General features: G+C 30.4%; 1 protein-coding gene across 1 annotated transcript in view; it reads right to left on the bottom strand.

Annotated features, from left to right (window-relative positions):
• Nucleotides 1–22,594, bottom strand: part of MICU3 (Mitochondrial calcium uptake 3) — a 58,868-nt gene that overhangs the window by 22,566 nt on the left and 13,708 nt on the right. The window contains exons 5-8 of the mRNA XM_080154512.1: nt 11,977–12,042; nt 8,860–8,931; nt 885–943; nt 525–608 (exon numbers count right to left, since the gene is read on the bottom strand). Of these exons, the coding sequence (XP_080010638.1) occupies nt 525–608; nt 885–943; nt 8,860–8,931; nt 11,977–12,042 (281 nt within the window). The remainder of the gene's footprint in view (nt 1–524; nt 609–884; nt 944–8,859; nt 8,932–11,976; nt 12,043–22,594) is intronic.

The following is a 22,594-nucleotide window of genomic DNA, read 5'->3' as shown; positions in this document are numbered from 1 at the left end:
TACATAAATGCTAAATACATAAACACATTGCAACAGTTTTCCCAAAAATAAATATAGTCAAACGTAAGGAAAACGAAAAAGCACATTTCATTGAAATGGTGTAAAAGGAAAAACTCCTTATTTACATCCTTTTCGATTGTAAATATTGGGAGAAAACATAGGATGTAGATTAATCATAACTATTATTGTATTTTTAGTTTCTAGAAGGCACAAACACTAAATTCAATTTCTGTCCCAATTTGTCAAAACATTATCAGGCAACATTTTGGATGTATTCAGAAAATAAATAGACTAAGAGCGCATTTACTTTATAGTTTCACAATATTGTATGATGCATCCTATCTGTCTACGGAGTATCTATCCGTCTGACTGAATAATAAATGTAAAAAAAACTCGTGGAAGGTTATATTAATATTCAACCTAATAATTAACTATTACCAAATATTTAATTTCACTTAAAAATATTTGGAGATTGATTAATTTTGTCAATAGTGCTATCCCTGTTAATAACAAAATAAATTTACCTGAAGCCAGAAGTAGGTTTTATCAGAATGGTCAGAAGGAACAGATACTCAGAATAGGAAATTAATCCTTTACCTCCACAGTTTCTAGATAGATAGATAGATTAAAATCATGACAGATACATAGATAGATAGACTCATTATTTTTAGGAAAGTTAGTAGATAGATAGTTTTATCAGTATGGTCAGAGGGAAAAGATACTTAGAATAGGTAATCAATTCTTTACCTCCACAGTTTCTAGATAGATAGATAGATTAATAGATAAGAATAATCAGAAATTATTAAAAAATATGACCTTACGATCGTCGGAATATCCTAATATTTCTTGTAAGCAAAAAAAATATGTCATTTAAAGAAATTCACCTGAATAAATTACAGTCGTTCTCCTTGATGGTTGGTGTATTTACTCGGATATTGTCAACCTACAAAAACATGATTTTTTATGGATCATATATTTTTTTCCAAGGCACTTTTGTTATAGGTTAACAAACACTTGGCGAGATTCTATTTGTAAGATGTTCATGATACATAGTCACAGAATTTTGAACTGTTTATTTGTATAACTGACAGGCTTTAAAATTGCGTATTAGTTTGTCTATGTAGATTATAGTTTTAATACCAATATATATGTAGCTTATTATTCCCTGAATTTACTCAAAATATCATTCTAGCATATCTCTAAAATGTGCATTTTATGACATTCCCTGCATCTGTCTCAAGGACAATAGTGTTCATACAAAGCAGAGTAGCTTTGTTATCTTAATTTATGATATTCTCTGCATCTGTCTCAAGGGCAATAGTGTTCATAAAAAGCAGAGTAGCTTTGTTCTCTTAATTTATGACATTCCCTGCATCTGTCTCAAGGACAATAGTGTTCATACAAAGCAGAGTAGCTTTGTTCTCTTAATTTCGAATTTTTTTCTCACTATTTAAACAAGCATAACATTTATCAATGATTTTTAGAGATATTTGACTATGAAAAGGAGTGTGTTTATTGTAAAAATGTAATGTAAGTTACTGACATTCTAACTTTGTGCACAAAATAAGCCTATGACTTTTATTCTAGCAGGTATAATTTTCAACTCTCTAAAATGTCATTTTAAGTTGCTTATATTTTTTTTGGATTTGGGGTCTACTTGTGGCAGTCTTTGAGATCTAAGATACAGATAGATGTTAACTGCATATATCATTTTCACATGTGAATAAACTTAGTTCTGAAGTTGTCAATAATATTTTTGACTATTTTGATCGAGGCCTTTTCTGGAACTAACCAGTAACCATCCACAGATATGTTTTTGGTTGTATTTGTAGACAACATAAAAGAATGGGGAACTAATGATACTAACTAATCATAAATGCAGTCACAAAATTAATTTAAATTCCCTGCTCTTTCTAATTTAATGCATTTTATCAGAAATTTTTGTGCAAAATTAGGTAATCTATCATTTTTGATTTTAAAAAAATGTAATTTTATTCGTACTGTAAGTTTTCTTAATCTGTTTAGTAAAGCTATCAACCAGCAAGATTTTAGAATATAAAACAAAAGTCACTTGGCTTAACTCATATTCATTTTTGCAATCTTTGGTTTATTAAATACAAATTTACCAATAGTTTTAATGACTTTTATAGACATAAGCATAATTGGCAAAGAGTCGGTTTGCTGTTAGGGTTGAGCCTAGCCCCTACCGCGTCGTATTAAAGACATTAAATATGGTATATATTGCTTCTATGTCATGTGAGTGAAACAAAACAGTAAAAACGCATTACCATAGAAAGTTAAGACTTCTACGAAAGAATTGTGCAATTAAAGGGTTTATTGTCTGTTTGGTGTAACTTTAAGTAATGCAAAAGGTATTAGTCAGAAAAAGACTTTGCATCTGGAAAACCTTCTTGTTTAATGCTAGTTGTTACGACATACTTGGCTCAGAATATCGAAACAAAAACAATGTTATCAAAACAACAAAAGAGTTAAGAGGTTACATTAATAAATTTCTTACAAAAAAACTTTTTAAGTCAAACTTTCAATGCAAAAGTTAAAATTCACTAATATAGACCAAAGTATATAGTTGCTATGCTCAGAAAGGTTATATCCTATTCTTGGTCTATAACCGTAGTGGTCTAATATACATCATTAATAAAACAAAACATAATACTGTATATTCAAGAAAAAAGCACTTAGATTACAAAATACGCGTTTTGTAACTGTTTTCTTCTTTACGTCTAAGTTGTTATATAATGTAGGCACAGCAATTGTAAATTACTTTTAGTGGAAATAACACTATTTAGAGAATACAAAAATATGAACCTATAGATATGACATGTACTGGGTTATAATTGTTATTCCTCTCAAATAAAAATATTAGCCTTCTGTTTTGAATAGTAGTTGGTAAATTCATGTTTACCGCATACCGTTTCTAACAGACGGGTGGACAAACAAACAGACGACTGGATATTTAAGAGTAGTTTCACTACTAAAAATCAAATGAACATATGAACATAATCATATTACTACTTTATATCATTTAAATGTGTAATCCTATTATAAAAAGTAGTAAGACTTTTTTGTCTGTCCCGAAGGATCTCGCTAACCGCTGAACCGATATTGTTCTCCTTTACATTAAAGCTTCTTTTAGGTCCTGGGAAAGTTTTAAACTATTTTTGGGGAGGGTGTCTTCACCCCCTCCCCCCAAAAATATTTTTTTTATCGTTATGAAACTCAAATTTGAAATTGGATGAGGTCTACTTTTCTCCCTCTTACCTTAAGTACCCCTAGAGGCTTCTAGGGGGCGTAGCCGCTAGTATTAATATATCAAAGATATTGTTATTCTCGTTTTTAAAGGGCTTTATGTAAACTGAGTAGAATTAATATGCTCACGTGTATGTATCTGTTGTAAGATAGTTAATTTGTAGTGTATACTTTTCAATATTGGGTCTAGCCTTCAGTAGTTCTTAAACTTAAGGATAGGCAGCCGCAGTCTTTAAAAAAATCTGCAGCCGGCAAAACTTAAATGCAGATTATCCGTCAATACATCAATTAATCAGTAGCCGTTAGCAGTTGACACCCAGGAATCTAAAGAGATAAGACAATTGGCTATAAATTGATGTAATCCTCTATGTTGATGCACAAAATTACCCCTTCTGTAGATTAAAATTAGTGGTTGAAACGATTGAACAATAAACTTAATGAACTAACCAATCAAAATTCCCCAAAGTTGTTAAGCCAACGAATAAGAAACGTTGTTATAAAACTTTGGGGACCAAAGTAATAAATAGCCCACTGTCCCCTCTCTCTCTCTTTTAAATATCAGTCGCCTTGATCTCCTCAGATTTTTAAAAGCGAAGCTTTTCTATAATTAGGGTCGGTCCGTCCGTAACGGATAGTTTTTTCGCTAATTTAGGCATGTTAGAATTGTCCTATTGATTTCAAACTTTGCATGGTGATTCCTGTAGTAGTTAGGTACGATATAGAAAGCGTAGCAACTCTATTATCATTACCAGAATGTCCGTATGTCCATTTTAAACATGATAATTTTTTTGCTTTTTTAACAACAAATTTTTATGTGGTCTAATAATCCGATTGATCTGATTTTTGGTATACTGATTCCTGGGACAACAAAGTACAATATTATAAGCGAAGCAACTCAATAATCAAGTCCTAAAAATGTAATTATGTTCATAAACATTATTCTGTATCAAGCAGTTTTTCAACAATTTTACTTACAATTTTGCTTTGACATTTATACATTTATATTGATTATTCAGTTCTGACACTATACAAGTGTTAGTGTCCGTTTGTCCTACCGTTTCAGTGCTTCGCTTTTATGGACGTTGTCATCCTTGTTTTTCTGAACTTAACAACTATTTATCATTACTAGCAAGTTAATTATACAGTATACACAGCAGTTTATATGGTAAATATCCGCAGATTGCAAACCTAAAAACAAGGCAGCTGCCAATCCCCACTTGAACTTGCCTTTTCATCTGTTAAATTATTCATATTTAATTATATTCTTCAGGGAATTTTAATTTTTAATCAACATCTTTGTAGCCGTAGAGTTTTTTGTTGTAGCGCAGCTACTTTATATATCCATATAGTTGCTTCGCCATTAGCCTCTAGGGGAGGCCGAAAGAGTCCAGGAAAATATCCCCAGAAACTTACTGCTTTAGTTTTATAGGATATGTTTGTCATTGCACAACTTAATAAACACATAAAGTCTACCTTGTATTATAATTAGAAATTACAAAGAAATATAAAAATACAATGAGTCTATTACGTTTAATCACAATTGACTATTTGACTACGTTAAGGATTTGAATTAGCTTATAACTTTTATGCAACCTATGAACATCTTTGTTCTCGTTTCATGTAATATCATTTCAGTAGAAAAAAAAGTATAATAGGTATTATATGGCTTCACCTTAAACTTTTGATTTGTATTACCTTCACAAAGACAAACAACTAACAACAATAACTGTTTTTTCGTTAGTATTCTCAAAAATTTATAGTCTTATTTCTATCGCTTTTGTGCGAATGTATGAATAATAGATCTACAGTATAGATGTATATACAGATAGCTACATGCTTCACTTTTACAAGGACCTTTTTCATCTGCTAGCAAATTGTTTTCTGCTGTTTGGCTGTGTTAATATTCCCAACACTTTTGGTTGATTTTGAAGACCCAAATGAGAGTCGGCACAAGGTCCTTAAGATGGGGACTTACTATTATTTAACCGCTTCCCCCTCGACTATTGTTTTACTCTAATGTATGAATGATAAAATAATTCAAAGGAGGTGTTTAGCTTTTTGTATTACTCTTGAAGAAATTGTTTGTATTGTGTGTACAATTTAGAATAAGCAGCTGGAACATTGATAATTCCTTTCTTCAAAAGATGATTATTTTATATTACGATTTCTTATTTCTTCTGTGAATAAAAAAAACTACCTACCATATCAACAAAATGTATTATATTATTACTTGAATCTTAAAACAGATTATTATGTATTCGAAGTGAAACTTGTAGCTGGCTAAAATAACGACCCCCCATCCCCCCCCCCACTATATATCCCTTCACCTCCTACTCAATTTTAGCAACCTATATACACGACAAATTTTCCAATCATTATATCCAAGTATTTTATATCCAATTTGTGGATATAGAATATTTTCTGCACTTGTTTAGCGGTCAAAACATTCCCCTATTATTCCTAATAATGCTAGAATTAAATTTAGTGGTTAAAATCTCTAGCAAACAAATTTTTTGACACCATGCGTAATGGAAGAAATAATTTCAGCATTCCAACTGATAAATATTGATGTAGGGCTGCATTGAAAGAAAAGTTAAGTAAACCCATAGATAAATTTAGAAAGCACATTAGAAGTTAGATTAAAGTAAAGCTAATAGCGTCGGAAATTTTCAGAAAATTTTTAGGCTAGTAAACGAGGGATTGCTCCATCCTGAGAAAAAAAACCCAAACATTTAAATTTAAATATATTTTTGGAACTTTTCAGGAATGTATTACATTGGGCTACGTAGAAAGATACTTTTAAAAAGGAGCCATTATTTTTCATCATAATTTTTTTTATCTGATTAGGTTTTGTGCTATTATAAGCATTCTATGATAAGTTTCTAAGAGTAAACCATTGAAACAACAAAAGAAGTTGTTTTATCAACAAAAAGAGAATAGAATATAGAATTTTGTGTAAACAATAAGCACAATGCATTGTATATAAAAAACGAGAGGTGGGTTCTTCATAGACAGTATCAGAAAATCATCTTTAGGGTAGCACTACTACCAAAATTATTATAGAAAACACTTCTTAATATTTTAGTTTTAAAAAAACTTCCCCATATAATAATTGTAAAAGTATGTTTAAGATCTCGCTAACCACGGAACCAATATGGTTCTTTTTTTAAGTGAAGCTTATCATAGGTTCGGGGAAGATTCATAACTTATTCGAGAGTTGGTTTCTCCAGTCTCCTTAAAAATTGACCATAGAAAAAATACCCCAATTAAATTTTTTAACATTAAAAATAAAATCTAAAGTAAGGGGTCCACTAACCCCCATTCCATTCTTTCATCAAGTGCCCCAAGAGGCCTAAAAGGGAATAGCTTGTACAAAACAAAACTAGTTCCTTAAGAATCCAACTTTTAAAGAATTAGTAGCGCGGCTAAATCTAACAACAATTAGATGAAAAAGCATACAGAAAGGATACTATAAGCAAAATGCAAATAATTCAGATTTTGATTGAAAATCTAACACAATTTTGTCCAAAGTACCAAAACAATAACAAGATGAAAACAAAATATAACACTAAATATTTTTGAAATATGTACATGTAATAGCAGCATAAATTGATCTACAAATTAATATAATATATACAAATATAATGTACAGTTAATGTAGATTGTATTCCTAAGGATCTATTATAGACAGACTGTACTTTAATGAATATACTTTAGTCGTATATGTATGTAGCTAATAAAAAATAGCAAAAATGGTTTTTGAAGGTCATCATTTTTAATACTTGCTCTTGTATCATATTTCCAAAACAATGAAATGCTATATTTGTATACAGTAACTTTTGAAATGGAGGAAAATCAAAGAAAAAATATTTTTTCTTCTATTGTCTTATTTATCCCTGACATTTATTATGCTAAATCCTTAAATTATGTTCTTATCTAGTTTGTATATAGGTTAACCATGTGAGTTAATATCAAAGTTGATATTTCTATTCATTTTGGTTAAAACTTAAAAGATTATGCGGTCTTCACAAACATATTATTATCAAAGGGTCTTTGAAATACACATAAATAAAGTCAACTCTATAATCATGGTATGTAATTATATCATTTTATCAAATTATTAATCTGTATACTTCAAAGTTATATAAGTGTAGTCATTCATTTTTTTGTAGAACATCTACGAATCGGTCTCTATTACAGTACTTACTGTATTTTTAGCAGCGAAGCTACTCTACAAATTTCCTTTGTCTGTCTGTCCGTAAAGGTGCACTATTCCAATGATTTACTTGATCCGTCCGTCTATTAGCCATGCTACCAAAATATAAATATTAAAACATATAAAGTTACATGTGAATTATACCGTTATTTTCTATTAAAGAACACTGAACATCTGCCATTAAAATCACTTACCCTCCCTGACTTTTTGGCGCTTCGCTTGGATGTTTTATTCCTTGTTCACTATTCATATAAAGTCTACTCTATTATTTTTCTTGACAGGGGAAGAAAGGGGTTAGAAAAATATCTTAAAACCATCCAACGACTTAAATCTGAAAATAGATTAGCTAAATTAGACCTATGTGAAGCTTGCCTAAAAAAGAGAACCCCATGATTTAGTAGTTGAGATCTTAAGCTTCGGACAAAGAAACCTTAATACTTTATATTATAGGATTTTTAGTTTGTTGATGCTGCGCTACTTCTGGACTAAATTATAATAATCATTCACTAAACTACTAATTAAGACTCTCCTATGAATTGAAAATGTGGTTGATATGCCAATAAACTTATCTAAATTCATAATTAGAGGATTAATCTACATTTAGCATAGTAGAGTAATGAGTAGATTGTCTTCTAAATGAATAAAATATATCAAGGGCAGACAAAATATATATACATATACTAGTGGCTACGCCCCTAGAAGCTTCTAATGGCACTTAAGTTAGGAGAAGGAAAAGTCAACTCTCTCCCATTTTCAATTTGAGTTTTAAGAAGAAAAAGTTAAAAAAATATTTATTTTGGGGGGTGGTCATTTTTTTTCGTGGGTGTTGATACCCTCCCCCAAAATCGTTAAAAACCTTCCCTGGACCTCTAAGAAGTTTCACTGTAAAGGAGGAACATATCGGTTCAATGGTTAGCGAGATCCTTCGCTGCAGACAAAAAAAGCTTATTACTTTATATAAAAGGAAATAAAAAGTAGGTATCGATAATTTTTATCCACTTATTATGCGTTAATTAACCGTTGTTTTGATCTTAACAATGCAGTTAACAGATCATCTACTTATCTTGACAATTTCTATCATTTGTAATTTCTTATTTAGTGGATATGCGTTGACAATTACCACAGTAACAGTTAGAACTTAAGTCAAATATTGTGTTATTATAGTAATGGTTGTGTGTTATGCTACATTAAGTATAAAATAATTTTATTTACAAGCGTCGAAATCCTAACTTTAACAAGATGATTAAGTCAACCACTCACTAAAATCATTGCAAAGTTAACTGTGAAAGATAAAATTAAACAAACATCGACTTTTTCAACATAAAACCTTTTTTAAGCAGTCTATTACTATTCTGTCTAATAATTATTAATGTTACCTCATAAGAGTTAAGTTTCCTTCTCTTTAATCTTGGCTTTGGCTCAGACTCTATTACAGACTCAAGGAAGTCCTGAATTTAAATTATAATTAATTATATAATGGTGAAAATATTAATCAGTATTTTTGTAAATTTATCTTGGGATGTTATATGGTAATTTTTGGTATCAAAGCTTCTTTACAATGCCCTTAAAAGCAGGGTTTTAAGAGATAAGATAATGGACGATAATTTATTTTCAAATATTGATTGAAAAGTTTTGACACTAATTTTAAACAAACCAAATCAAAATTCAATACAAGAACCCAACATTTTTATATAAAACAGTGGTTTGTTCAAAACTTTAGCAGCAGTAAAAGAAAATTAAGCAAAGATTGCTAAACTGTAATAAAAAAACAGAAATGCAAGGAAATTATAACATTTTTTTAGAATGAACGATATTAATTTTAAAAGAAGTTGTATCAACTTTTTTGCTTTTTATTTAAGATAGCTAGCCGGTCCTTTCAGTAAGTAGTAGATTTAAAAATTTTCATAGAATTCAGATATGCAATCGGTTTTTTTGTAGACCTCTTATTTTTTAAGTAATTTAAGTTTTTTAAAAAAATAATTAAGTCGGTTTTAAGGTACTAAAACGCAACAAAATAAAAGAAGAAAATAGCCTGTATAAACAAAAATAGTAAGATCTTTAATTTGACACCTTACTTTTAAAATTCTGTTGAGTAATTGTTGAAAAAATCTATTTTTTTAACCTCGGTTTAATCAAAACATTAAACCTAAATATTTTCTCATACAGACATAAAAAATATGGGTTCATATATACCATTAGAATGAGAAAAATAATATGAATCCATTGTAAGCAAAATTGAAAAAGTTTAAAAAAATTGTAATAAAAAATAGAAAAAATAAAAAAGTTATTTTAAGAATTGTAACTACTAAACTAGCCAATCACAAATCGCAAAAATTGACGAATCGGGAAGCTTAATCTATAAAATTAACCTATAGAATTGCCAGAAAAAAAGGAGAACGTTCATACAATATATACAATAGATACTACAATAAATATACTGATATTAAAGAACATGTAAAGAATGAAAAATTATGAACAAATATGCATCAGTCTGTTTATAAACTTCAAAACAATGCAGTTAAAAATACATTATTGTTTCTTGTGTTTAAAAAATATCTGCTACATTGCATTGTCTTTTGTTTAGGTTTTTTTCAGGTTTGGTTTAAGCTAACCCTTTAAAGCCGAAAATTATGATTCTTAAAATAAACTTATTTTTTTTATTATAGTTTTATAAAACTTTTTCAATTTTGCTTAGAATAGATTTGTAATATTTTTCTGATTCTAAAGGTATATATGAACCCATGTTTTTTATGTCTGTTTGAGAAAATATTTAGGTCTAAAGTTTTTATTAAACCGAGGTTAAAAAATAGATTTTTTCAATAATTACTCAACAGAATTTTAAAAGTAAGGTGTCAAATTAAAGATCTTACTATTTTTGTTCATACTGGCCATTTTCTTCTTTTATTTTGTTGCGTTTTAGTACCTTAAAACCGACTTAATTATTTTTTAAAAAAACTTAAATTACTTAAAAAATAAGAGGTCTACAAAAAAACCGATTGCATATCTGAATTCTATGAAAAATTTTACATCTACTACTTACTGAAAGGACCGGCTAGCTATCTTAAATAAAAAGCAAAAAAGTTGATACAACTTCTTTCCTAGGAAAAAAAAACTTTTTAGTTCCAAAAAGTATTAATCCTCAATCTTTAGAATTTATGTTGATAAAATAATGCTTCTAATACGCCATAAATTACATGTGATAAAAGTTTAATCCGAAGATTTTTGCCAGACATTTTTAGTTGCAAACCTACTCTTTCAGTTTATATGTGTGTCTTTATCTTGATCAGGGATCTTACATGAAATACGAAGATGGTCGATGAATTGATACAAATCCCCAATGATGTTTAACAAAGTCAACCTTTCAGTAATAAAAATTTTTGGTGGGACAGTTTAGATACCATCAAATCAGAATTCAATAAAAGTACCCAAAGTCTATTAGCCAACGAATAAGATTACTGGTTTATAAACCAGTGAAATTTACAGTCCAATGAAATATTAAAGTTTTTAAAAAACTTCATTGATGGTGAGTTATGGAAGACCTTTGCTCCGTTTCAAATTTATTGTTTCTAATTTTCTGGTTGATTTACCCGTCTACATTCTGATGGGACATTGGATAAACTAACAATAGACGACACGATACCTCTTTTTAACTTAAAAATTATGAAACCTTAGGTAATAAAATAATAAGTATGACCGACGGACCCTGTAATTTAAATCAGTTCATATTTACAGGAAATCTTCATTAAAAAATTCAGCTGTCTATCTTAAATGACAACTGAGAAAGTCACATTCTTCCATGTCATTACGGACGAAATGACGGAGAGACAGACAAAGAGAATAATAAAGAAAAACTGAACTACTTAAAATGACACAAAAAAAGAATACTTTTTTTTAAAAATACTACATCCATTAAGAGTTTTTATATTAAAATGCTACATCCATAACTTAAATATAAGGACAAAAGTTTCAATTTCAATAGTTTACAACAATGATATTAAATACTCAAAAGATAAAATATTTTTTATACCTATAACTTTATCACAAAATAAAGTTATTAATTTTTTTCTTGTTAGATATTTCATTCATCTGTTAGTTTTTGAAAAATTGTTGATACCTAGTGAATTTTGTTGTAAGCAATTTTTTATTTGAAAAAATAATAAAAAGCAATATAAAATAGGTTGCGTGAATCTTATTGCAACGAATATTAAAGAAAAAAATTTCTAGTATTGCTTTGAAACCGATTAATATCCGCTGGATTCGAGCCAGTTCTCAGCAAAACATGTTTAGAATCGTATTACTATTACAAATTATTTTAAGCGAATATTGAAACAAAAATCTTTGAATTAATGCCAGTTTTTTGTCCTAGGCCTAGGCCTAGGGTTTTCTAATGAATAGGGCATCGATACCAAGCTTGATAGTAAACAAAATTACGCTAAATATATGTAGATTAAGTAGCAAAGCTGTTTCAGGGATATTAATGAGCAAACACTTACTTGTGGAGTCATGTAGATCCTCCCCTTGTATTCTACAGATGAGAACTTGATGAACCTTCTTTCCCTGTTAGTTTTGTCAATTTTGAGAATGTCATTTTTAGTAGTGTAGCTACTCTATAATTATAAATATCCGTTCGTATGTCTGTCCGTCCTTTAGAAACGGAATGGGGGAAATTTCAAGATAAACAAAAAAAAATTTTTTATAAAATTTTTCAAGTTCTAATACATAAATACATTAATAAATTCTTTATTACAATCAGTACTATTTTATGATGTAACTAATTTCGTACCTAGTTAATGAATAGTATTTCTATTTCTCTAGGTACTAAAAATATTTTTGGATTAATTAGGATAATATATGGATTAGAGTTCTGCTTATAACATTAGGAATACATTACAGTAGTAATAATTGTAGAAATTCATAGCAGACCATTATCTAATTTATAAAAAAAGAAAATCGTTCAAATATCACAGACGGCTAAGGTTGGAGTAAAGATGTATTTACCCCCTTCAAACTTTGAAACCCCTTATTAACCCCACACAAATTTTAAAAATAAAGTAGATTAACCCCTCTAACCGTTAAAACCCGTCATTTTACCCCCATCAAAATAAAAAGCTTGGACGTCCCTGTCAAATATATTTTAGTTTGTTCAATGTATTTTTTACTTTCATACATTTCAATTCAAATCAAATGATTTCTTAGTTCCCTCTGAAATCTATGTCTGTCTTGTTATACTTTTATATTATATATAGAAAAACAACCAATATTGTCTTAATAATGTTACAAATTATCAGGTATTATAATCCCTATAATAAAGTAAAAGAATAGAGGGAGTGTGACCTATATGTAAATGGCAAGATACCTTTCCCGATTTTGTATTGGGACATTTAAATCAGCTAATAGCGTCGTGAATATAAACACAGCCGAGTCCCTAGAAAAGAACATAAAGCAATTTGCTAGAAGACGAAAAGCGTCTCCATCACTTAGGGCAGGTCTGAATTATACAACTATACTTATACATTTATTTGTCCCTATCACAGGTTACACGGCAATTGCTATTCTTGCAAATTTTACTTCACTGTATTGTAATGACACAGCTCACATCAATTATCTTGTTTACCCAAAGGGTTATTACTATCCGAAGAAAGTGATCAGAAGAAAGGTTAATTATATCACCTACAAAAAATTACTCCCCATCAAATATTCCTCAATCAAACGTTATACAATATGTATTTTATGTTACTCAAATAAGATATGGAATAATACACGGCAGCAATGTTGAAAAGAGACTATCCAAGGAAAAACACACAGCTCAATTTGTAGGAATATATTTCGATTAAATCACATCTAATCCTTGTCAACCTGCACAAAATTAACCATATTTCATATATTTATAGTAAAATCAGATATATATTTTGAAAAAAATTAGGTTATTTTAAAGTAAAGAAACAACAAAATAATGAAAAAGTGCTCGAAAATACAAAGAAAAAGTTAAATGTATTATAATGAATATGGTTATCCCTTCTATTATTCTTTACTGTACAAAGGTTTGTTTGAAACTGAGTAATTTAACCGCTGGTTTTGGTGTAAAGGGAAGGGGTAGAAGGGATGGGGGTTTAAAAGAATCAAAGTTCAAAAGAATGAAAGTTTTGTACTGTATAACTTTTGTATTTTTAAAAAAAAAATATTGCAATTAGCAAAACAGAAATACGTGAATGTGTTGAAAAGATTTTAATTTTATATGAAAGTGTATGAAAAATTGTCATAAATTAAACAATAAAGTATTAAATATTAGTTTAGTAATGATTAACAACAAAGCAACAAATGTAAATTTATATTTAGATAAAATAACAAGTAAAATTACAATTTTTTATTTAATCCATTTCTTAGTGTGTCAAATTTATTGATGTATTCAGCTTCCCGAATTTTTCTGTAGTTTGATGAGTCCAGTTTGCATTTTTCTAAGACTGAAAGCTTCATGTTGGTCATGCTGTGTCCAGGTAGATTAAAATGTTTTCCTGTTGGGTATTTGTCATGATCTGTGCTTCTAACATAACCAAGGTGTTGGCCAAACCTAACTTTTAGTTTAGCTTGTGTTTCACCGATGTATTGAACAAAATTACATGCAGCTTTGTCACAGGAAATGCAGTAAACCACATTTTTACTTTCACAGGTAACACTCTCTTGTAGGTTGATGTAAATTTTCTTGTTATTTGAGCTAACAACTTTTTTACCTTCTTGAATATAGCTACAGGTATTACATCTTGGTTGTTGGCATTTTTTGAGGCCAGGTAAAGTTCGCTGTTTTCTTGATGGTAATTTTGTCTTTACAAGGCGTGCTCTTAAGCTAGCAGATCTTGGCTGTCTGTAAGCAACCATGGGAGGGTGGGGAAAAATTTCTTGTAGGCGTTGGTCATTCAATGTCATAAATTTCCATGCATCCTTAAGTATTTTTGACAGTGGGGGCAATGATGGATGGTAGGATACAACAAAGGGTATTCTGTTTTTCTTCTCTCTTGTCACTTTCTGAAGGGCTTCACTCCTTTTTAGATTTAAGGCTTTTTGTATGCTTGTGTTGATCAGTTTCTCGTCATAATTTCTCATCAGTAAAAATAGTTTGAGTTCATCTAGTCTTTTCATCAAAGTGTCTTCTTCTGAGCATATTCTCACTAGTCTGTGGCACAACGAATATGGGATATTATTTATTGTATGTGGTGGATGGCAGGATGAAGGAAGAAGATATTGCATTCTGTCTGTTGGTTTTCTATACAGGTCTGTAATGATTTTTTCGTTTTTTATGGTTACCAGAGTGTCCAAGAAGGGTATGCTACGTGAAGAATAGCAAAAGCAGTCATGTTGTTCGGTAATATTGCATGGAAAAGGGCAGGTGTAGCTGTGGGTGAATTTAATTGTTGGATGAATTTTGTTGATGTTTGTCAGGTAAGTTTCAAGGTTGTCCACACTTCCTAGCCATATGAAAATAATGTCATCTAAGAATCTTGCAAATTTTCTGATAAGATCTGTGTCTGGTTCAATCTGTGTTGCCATGTGTCTCATAACAGGATCAATTAACATTCCCATGGTTAATGTAGAAGAATTTACAGCTGAGGGAGAGCCCATTGCTGTACCAATTGTTTGACGATATAAATCTTTACCAAATTGAAAGAAATTGCAGCTGAATACTAGGTTTAGAAGTTGAAGTATTAGAGTTGCAGGGACAGCTAAATCTTTGCTTTTAGCAAGAGCTTCGGCCATAGCTCTGGTGGCATCCTCCTTGCAGATGTTTGTATACAGGGCAGTGACATCAACAGTTACAATAATAGCATCATCAGGTATTCCTCCCTCTGAATTTATTTCTTCACACATGTTGAGGAAGTCTCTGGTGTCCTCTAGGTAAGATGGGAGAGTTTTGACCATAGATCTTGTATGATGATCAACAAATCTGGAGATGTTTTCTGTGATGGAACCTCTCCCACTGACAATCGGTCTACCTGGGGGGATGGAGCCTTCAGGGAAGGTCTTGTGTACTTTAAAAAGCTGGTAAAAGTACCCAGGTCCACAATCTGTTGGATCCATTGCTTTATATTCATCTTGGCTGATCCAACCGTTGTTCTTGGCATTTTCTAAAGCTTTAGAGATTTCTCTTTTTGCCAGTTTTACTTCCTGATCTGTAGCTTTTATGTAATATGGGAGGCTTGAACCATCAGACTGTTTTTGTTGGAGGTTTAGATGTTCAGTACAACTTGCTACGTAGTCATCATAATTAAGGATGACTATTCCTGAGCCTTTGTCAGCAGGTTTAATAATAATTTGTTGGTCGTGCTGGAGTTGTTGTAGGTTGAGTAAAGCAGTGTATTCTTGTTGTGTAATGTTTCTTCTTGCTGGGTTAAGGAGATCTGTGTTCCAGTTATGTCTGTTGCAGATGTTTGATTCAACTGTGTTAAGGAATCCTGTTAAGTATCTAGGCGTTGGTCCTGTGGGCATACTTGTTTTTTCTTCTTTGAATATTGGTGGTATATAATTGTCTTGATTGTTGTCCCACATTTTTTCTTTCCATAAGCATCTTCTGTTGAACATTCTACAATCAGTTCTTATCTCAGACTTTGTTGGTGCAGGGCCTTTAATTGCAAAGTTTAGTCCACGGTTTAGAAGCTTAATTGTAGCTTCATTTAACTTAATTTTAGAGTAGTTAAATATCACATTTAATTCTTGTTTCTTCTGTCTGTCACGCAGTTTTTTCAGGTATTTTCTCTTTCTTATCCCAGGTCTGTTTCGTTTTTTTCTGATCCTAGCAGCTGGGGTGTTGGTTGGTTGGTCTGTAGTGTTGTTATTGTAAGAAGATTTTTGTTTTAGATGTTTGAATTTATTTTGTTTTTGTTTGAGGTATGTGTTAAGAATTTTGGTTTGATAGTTTGTCAGCAGAGAACGAAGTTTTAGTTGTTGTAAGTCGGGTACAAGGCTGGTTAGTTTTTCTTGTAAAGTGTTGGTTTCAACTCTAGCATTTTCTACGGAAATTTTAAGTTCTTCTTTGGCTAATTTCATTAAATGAGTTTCGGTTTTTCTTAATTCTTTAAACCATGTTTCTTTCTTGGCTTCTGAATGTGTTGGGTAGGGTTTATTTCTTACTTTAAAAGTGGCTGGAACAACATTGTCACTATTAAGACAGTTGGTTAAAAACTCTAACTGAGATACTTTACTTTGGCACTTTTTAACTATTTTTTGGAACTTCTTGTAGTTAGGTTTGAAATCAGGTATTGTAAGAAAATGTTTGATTGAAATATGGTGGTTTTGTGATTGGCTGTGATTGGAAATAAGATATTATCTTAAAAGTTCTCTAAACATAAAGTAATATAAAAGAATTGTTATTTATCGCATCGTATTATAGACAGCTTTCCACGGATATTAAAAGGAAAAATTATAAGATTATAATCAATTTTGTTAGCACCGAGGGGCAAAAGGCCCGGGCTAACAAAACTGGTATTAAATTTATGATTTTATTTTAATATTCGTGGAAAACTGTCTATAATAAGATGCTTTACATGAATTTTAAGTATGGCTGGGAACCGGCTCTAATCCAGCGGATCTTTATAGTTTTCGAAGCCATACTGGAAAAATATGTTGTTGTTTATGATGGCTGTAGATCTACCCAACTGTTTATTCCTGCTAATAATCCTTAATTTTCTCATTTATTCTTGTGACAAAAACTTGAGGGTAAACACAAACAAATAGTGGTGTCATCAAAATTTATTTGTAGAAGATAATTAGATTCTTAGTGGCGCAGCTGAAAGTATAAAGTACATTTACAATATTCAAATCTTCTTAGATAATAAAAAGAATACCATAATAGTATCTGTACTTCTTAGGTATTCTTATTCTAAAAAAGAAGATAAAACTTTATAGATTGTAAATAAAAAGGAAAACAAATATCGTTTTCCCAACCAAATTAAAGAATATTCACAGTACATTACCAGGGATTGTAGGATAGGATAATGGGCGAATCCCTAATCGCCGCCTTTTTAGGTTGTAAATACTGGATTAAGCAAGAATCGCAGATCATTGCAATCCCTATTGTCCTCCCACTCCCTGGTACACTTGTCAGATCTGTCTTGACAAGGTCATTATCATTCACAAATAGATAATTACACAAATTAAAATGGGAAGTAGGTAAATAAGGAAAATTATTTTCATAACTTAGGCATAAATAAAAAGTAAACAACATTATTCATACAATAAAAAACAGACATAATAATTATAAATCACTGAAAATGTGATTAAATTAAGATAGTTTATCCTATGTCAAGCAATTCCTATTTCATATGGTTTCCTTGGAACCTTTTTTAGACCTTGACAAGAGTTTTTTCTAGACCTTTGTAAGAGTTTTTTTAGACCTTGGTAAGAGTTTTTTTCATAAATAAACATTAATGATTACTTTTATAAATTCAGATTTTTAAGGCTTTTATTTGAAAAAAAAACTAAAAATCCTATAAAAAAATTGCCCAGCCATACTAAATTTCGTATAGACGCGGCAGACAAACAACCTACTAATACGTTAAGAAATACTTGTAAGAAAAGCTGTATTTGTAATAGGGCCTAATAATAAATTCAATTACATGGCTGATGAAAAAAGTAGATTATGACAATTGGTTTTTGTCTACTATTTTTTTCAGGGACGGTGTATTGAGAAAAAAAATTTCTTTAAAAAATCTAAAAAATTTATTATTCTGTGTAGAGTAAAAAATCATAAAATTTCTTGAATTTTTTACTTAAAATTGATGGAAAGATTTATATATCTTCCTGGCACTTCTGATATGTGTTCATCCTATAATCTGTAAGAGAAAAAGTATGAGAATAGAACGGATTAATAAGGCTTATAATTTACAGAGGAAATATCAAAAGAGGGAACATTTACAGATTTATCAATTTTTTATAGTCAAACACATAAATAAAGTCAAAAGATCACCAATTAAAACATATTCATTTAAAATCTCTTCATACAATTATTAAAGCCAAACATGGCGTTTTTACTATTTTATATTTCCTCTGTGTCTTAAACGTGCAAGTCCCTGTGGGGAAAAAAACAGGAAGGGGCAAATTTATTTCAAAGGGCAAAGCAAATATGTAGTGTAACCATCCCTTCATAAAGAAAATTTAAACCCAAAACAATTCAAAGTTTCCAATACTAGGGATGGGAATCCGTCGAATTTTTTGGCCGGATTCGGATTCTGGATTCTGAAGGAATCCGTCAAAAAAAGTGACGGATTCTTGCGGATTCCGGATTCTTATTTTTGGCGGATTCCGGATTCGGATTCCGGATTCTAGCAGTATTTTAAAAGGCCGTCCGTCACAGAGGGATAGCTCTTTTCATTAATTTAACACTATGTTACCTGGTTGAAGCCTTGATTTGTTTAAAGTGTTAAAGTGTTAAACATTTACATCACATTAGTAATTATTAAAATTTGTTATGTACAAAAAAATTTAAGAGGGAGTTGTAAGAAAAAACTCAAGACGGTAATTTTAGCCTACCAATTTAGAATCCGGAATCCGCTATAAAAAACGGATTCCGGATCCGGATTCGGATTCCAAAATAGGCCGAAAATTGGGCGGATTCCGGATTCGGATTCCGGATCCGGATTCCCATCACTATCCAATACAGCAATCCTTTTAAGAAATAATATACCAACATTTTCTTTATAAAACAAAAAGATAAATTCATCTCTTACTGTATTACCAATAGTCCAGAAAATTAGGTCTTTACGGAGATAGAAATACAGGAGAAATATATACTTTTGACATTTGTTGTACTTTTGTGTTGTGTTTATTTCATTATGTATTTCAGTAATTTAACTATCGATATACAATTTATGATAATAATATAGGATAAGGTATGGATACGAGTTTATGGTACAAGGATAGTAGAGCTTATTATTATCTATTTGTACTTTAGTACAGTTACTATAAGCAAAGATATATATATAGTATGCAAGAGTTCTAATTGGCTAAAATCAAAATATTTATTGAGTTCTGGTAAGGTTTTGTGATTAAAAGATTATGATCATCTAAAAAGACGTAAAAAGTTTATTTAACACAATAAAGAAAACTGTGAATAGATTTTATGTGAATAATAAAGGAACACAATCTTTCCAAACAAGGATAACATCATCAAAGAGTGAAGCTCTAAAATTCAACAGAATTTTCTTAAATAACAAAAAAGTGACTTATAAACGTTACATGATTATTGTTTATGATAAAAATATTCGTTTGTGTACATACTCAAAGTATTTTTTGATGTCTATCTTCAATAGCGGCCAGAAAATATAGTTAACCAATAATAATATCATCCAATATAGGATAACAGGTGGACTCTCAAAAAAACGTACAAAGTAAATTGAAAAGTAGATACCCATCGGTCATGCGAATCACCTTTAAAATTTCGGAGATCTGTATTTTACGTTTCTTCAAAAAAAAAAAAGATAAGGTCGTGCACACGGACATAACGAAGCTATAGTCTAGCTGCGCTACAAAAAAAAAGATCTTTTTAAAAGGGAAAATCTGATAAAGACAGAGAATTGAATACTCTTATTCTATCTTCTTCACAATCGACTTGAATTAGGTTAGCCAACAATGTAGCTGTTATTTAGGGTTACACCAGGTATCTTATGGAACAAGACAATGGAAGATAAATTAACATAAGTCTCCAATGATGATAATTAACAAAACTACCCCATCTTGAGATTAAAATTTTTGTTGAAAAGTCAGGAAATAAGATAACATGGTTAATAATCTTTGTGTACCAGTGGAATTGTTATCTATTACTCTGTACGATGTTAAAGAATAAATTCAAAGAATTTTGCTAATAAAAGCAGAATGATTATTGAACTGTTTTGAATGAATGTTCTTGAATGAAACTCGTTGTTAGGATAAAATGATATCAATCACCTCTTTCTACCACCACCAACCTAAACTCAATGGTTTCTGAATGAGTCATTGGATTTGAATTGGTATCAATCAACTCTTATTCAAGTGTTAATATATCCTTTCTTTCAAATCTTTAGAATACAGTATAAAAAAATACATCTTTAACGTACTTTCTAGAATAGCTTCGAAACATATTAATATCCGCTGGATTAGAGCCGTTCCTCAGCTATGTATACTGTATAGCATCGGATACAGGCAATTGTCCACAAATATTAAAATAAAATTTATAAAATTAATACCAGTTTTGTTAGTAACATAAGTGGTTTATATCTTGTAATCTTCATTTCAGTATCTGCGGAAAGCTGTCTATCTATAATAGATGCGATAATAAATATTCTATTCTAAATATATTTTATAATTAATGTTTCTTTTGACTTTAAAAAGTGTGTGTTATTGTTCAATACAACAGGAACATTTTATGGATAAACACATAAGACCAACACAATGAACAAAACTTACAAAAACAAATGATGAATAAAGAATAAAAGTGGCTAAAAAGTTAGTGGTTTATTGATTCAAAATATCATTTTTGATTAAACATGCTCGAGCTCGTTAGTTATGGCATCATACAGAGATGGAAAAACTGTTTAAAAGAATATTTGTTTATAAATTTGGTAATAAAAACATACTAAAAATCTATTAAATCTAATTAGAATTTTATCTATAATATTCGCCTTTAAAAAAAATATTCCACTATTTTCTTTATGTTTTATTAAAAAGATATAATAACAATGGAAAGTGGAAATTTTTTATTAAACTTTCATTATGACTTCTCGGATATTGTAGTACAAAAAAAATTCAGGAACTGTGGCCCAAGAGAGAGTGGAGATAACCCCTCCATATTTTATTATAAATAATAGGGAGAATTTTTTAGAGGAAGTGTAATTTTTCTAGGTCCCAAACATATCTCACAAGGGGGGGGGGGGATAGGTCTCTAAACCTACTCTAGATCAATTGAAACCTTCTCTGGAAATTAAAGAACATTCAAACACACACATACAGAGTCTCTTAAAATAGTAATCTTATGTTTAGAAATTCTCTTAATTTTGACTACTTGACTTTGACTTTGATTCTTTTAGAATTGTTTGTCAGAATCTTTGTCCCTTGTTTAGATACCAAAGAATCTTTCGAAGTAATCCTAATCCATGTTTTATCCTAAAGTGCAAAGAAGATGAGGGTTAAAAAGGCTTTAGCTCTATTCTTCAGCAAAAAAAACAACACATTACTTACTATCTACCTATTTTAATAGGCTTAGCCATTATGCTTTTATAGCAACAAGAGCGAATAGTTCAATACATGCACAGAAAAGTATTTAATCTAAAATGTGTATTTGAGCATTTTTTATTGATCTTTCGGGTATAGTTCCTTTTGTGACAACGCCTCTTAAGGTGCTTTTCGTCGTATTTTCACAGTTGCTTTTGATAGGTTATTTTAGGTTAGGTAAGGTTAATTTGGGTTAGGTGATTGCTCCGCAGGGTTAGGCAATTGACCCCGCAAGGTTAGAGCCACCCACAGTGGCTATAAATATGGGAAAAGCTACTGTGAAAATACAACGAAACTTAAGAGGCGTTGCAACGAAAGGGACTAAACCCGATCTTTCTAAACAGTCAATTATATTGAAAAAAAATATTTTCAAAAAGTACATTTGGGTTTTAAAAAATGTGCTTAGTGAGATGCTTCTCTATAAAAAATGTATTGCAACAAAGCTTATTTGACCAAAAAATGCAATAGATGTTTTTCTTTCAGTAATGCAAAATTCTAAGATAATCTTTACTATAAAATAAAAAACAGGATGAAATGTTTTAGTGGTAAATCAATCTTCCTCATTATTTTCAAGATACAAAAAAAGAATACTAAATAACGCATTTAGGGTTTAAATAAATCCTTTGATTGTCCTAATATCAAAGATTAACAGGAAATATGTAAATGAAAATACTTTATCAATACTAGAACCCTTACCCATAACATTTAGGGGAGTGAAGATATGTTCAAAATAGCCTAAAACCAGTCCAAGACATAACTAAATCCTCCTTGAAAAAATACAAATCAATCAGCCAGCCACTCCCCAGATCTTAAGCGTCAGACAAAAAATAAACTTTCTTTTTTAATTACATTTAACTAAGAACTTTAATAGCTCACTGC

This window comes from Acartia tonsa, chromosome 3 (assembly GCF_053477335.1).
Source record: "Acartia tonsa isolate MP-2025a chromosome 3, ASM5347733v1, whole genome shotgun sequence".
NCBI classification, from domain to species: Eukaryota; Metazoa; Arthropoda; class Copepoda; order Calanoida; family Acartiidae; genus Acartia; species Acartia tonsa.
This window is presented reverse-complemented; position numbering and strand designations above follow the sequence as displayed.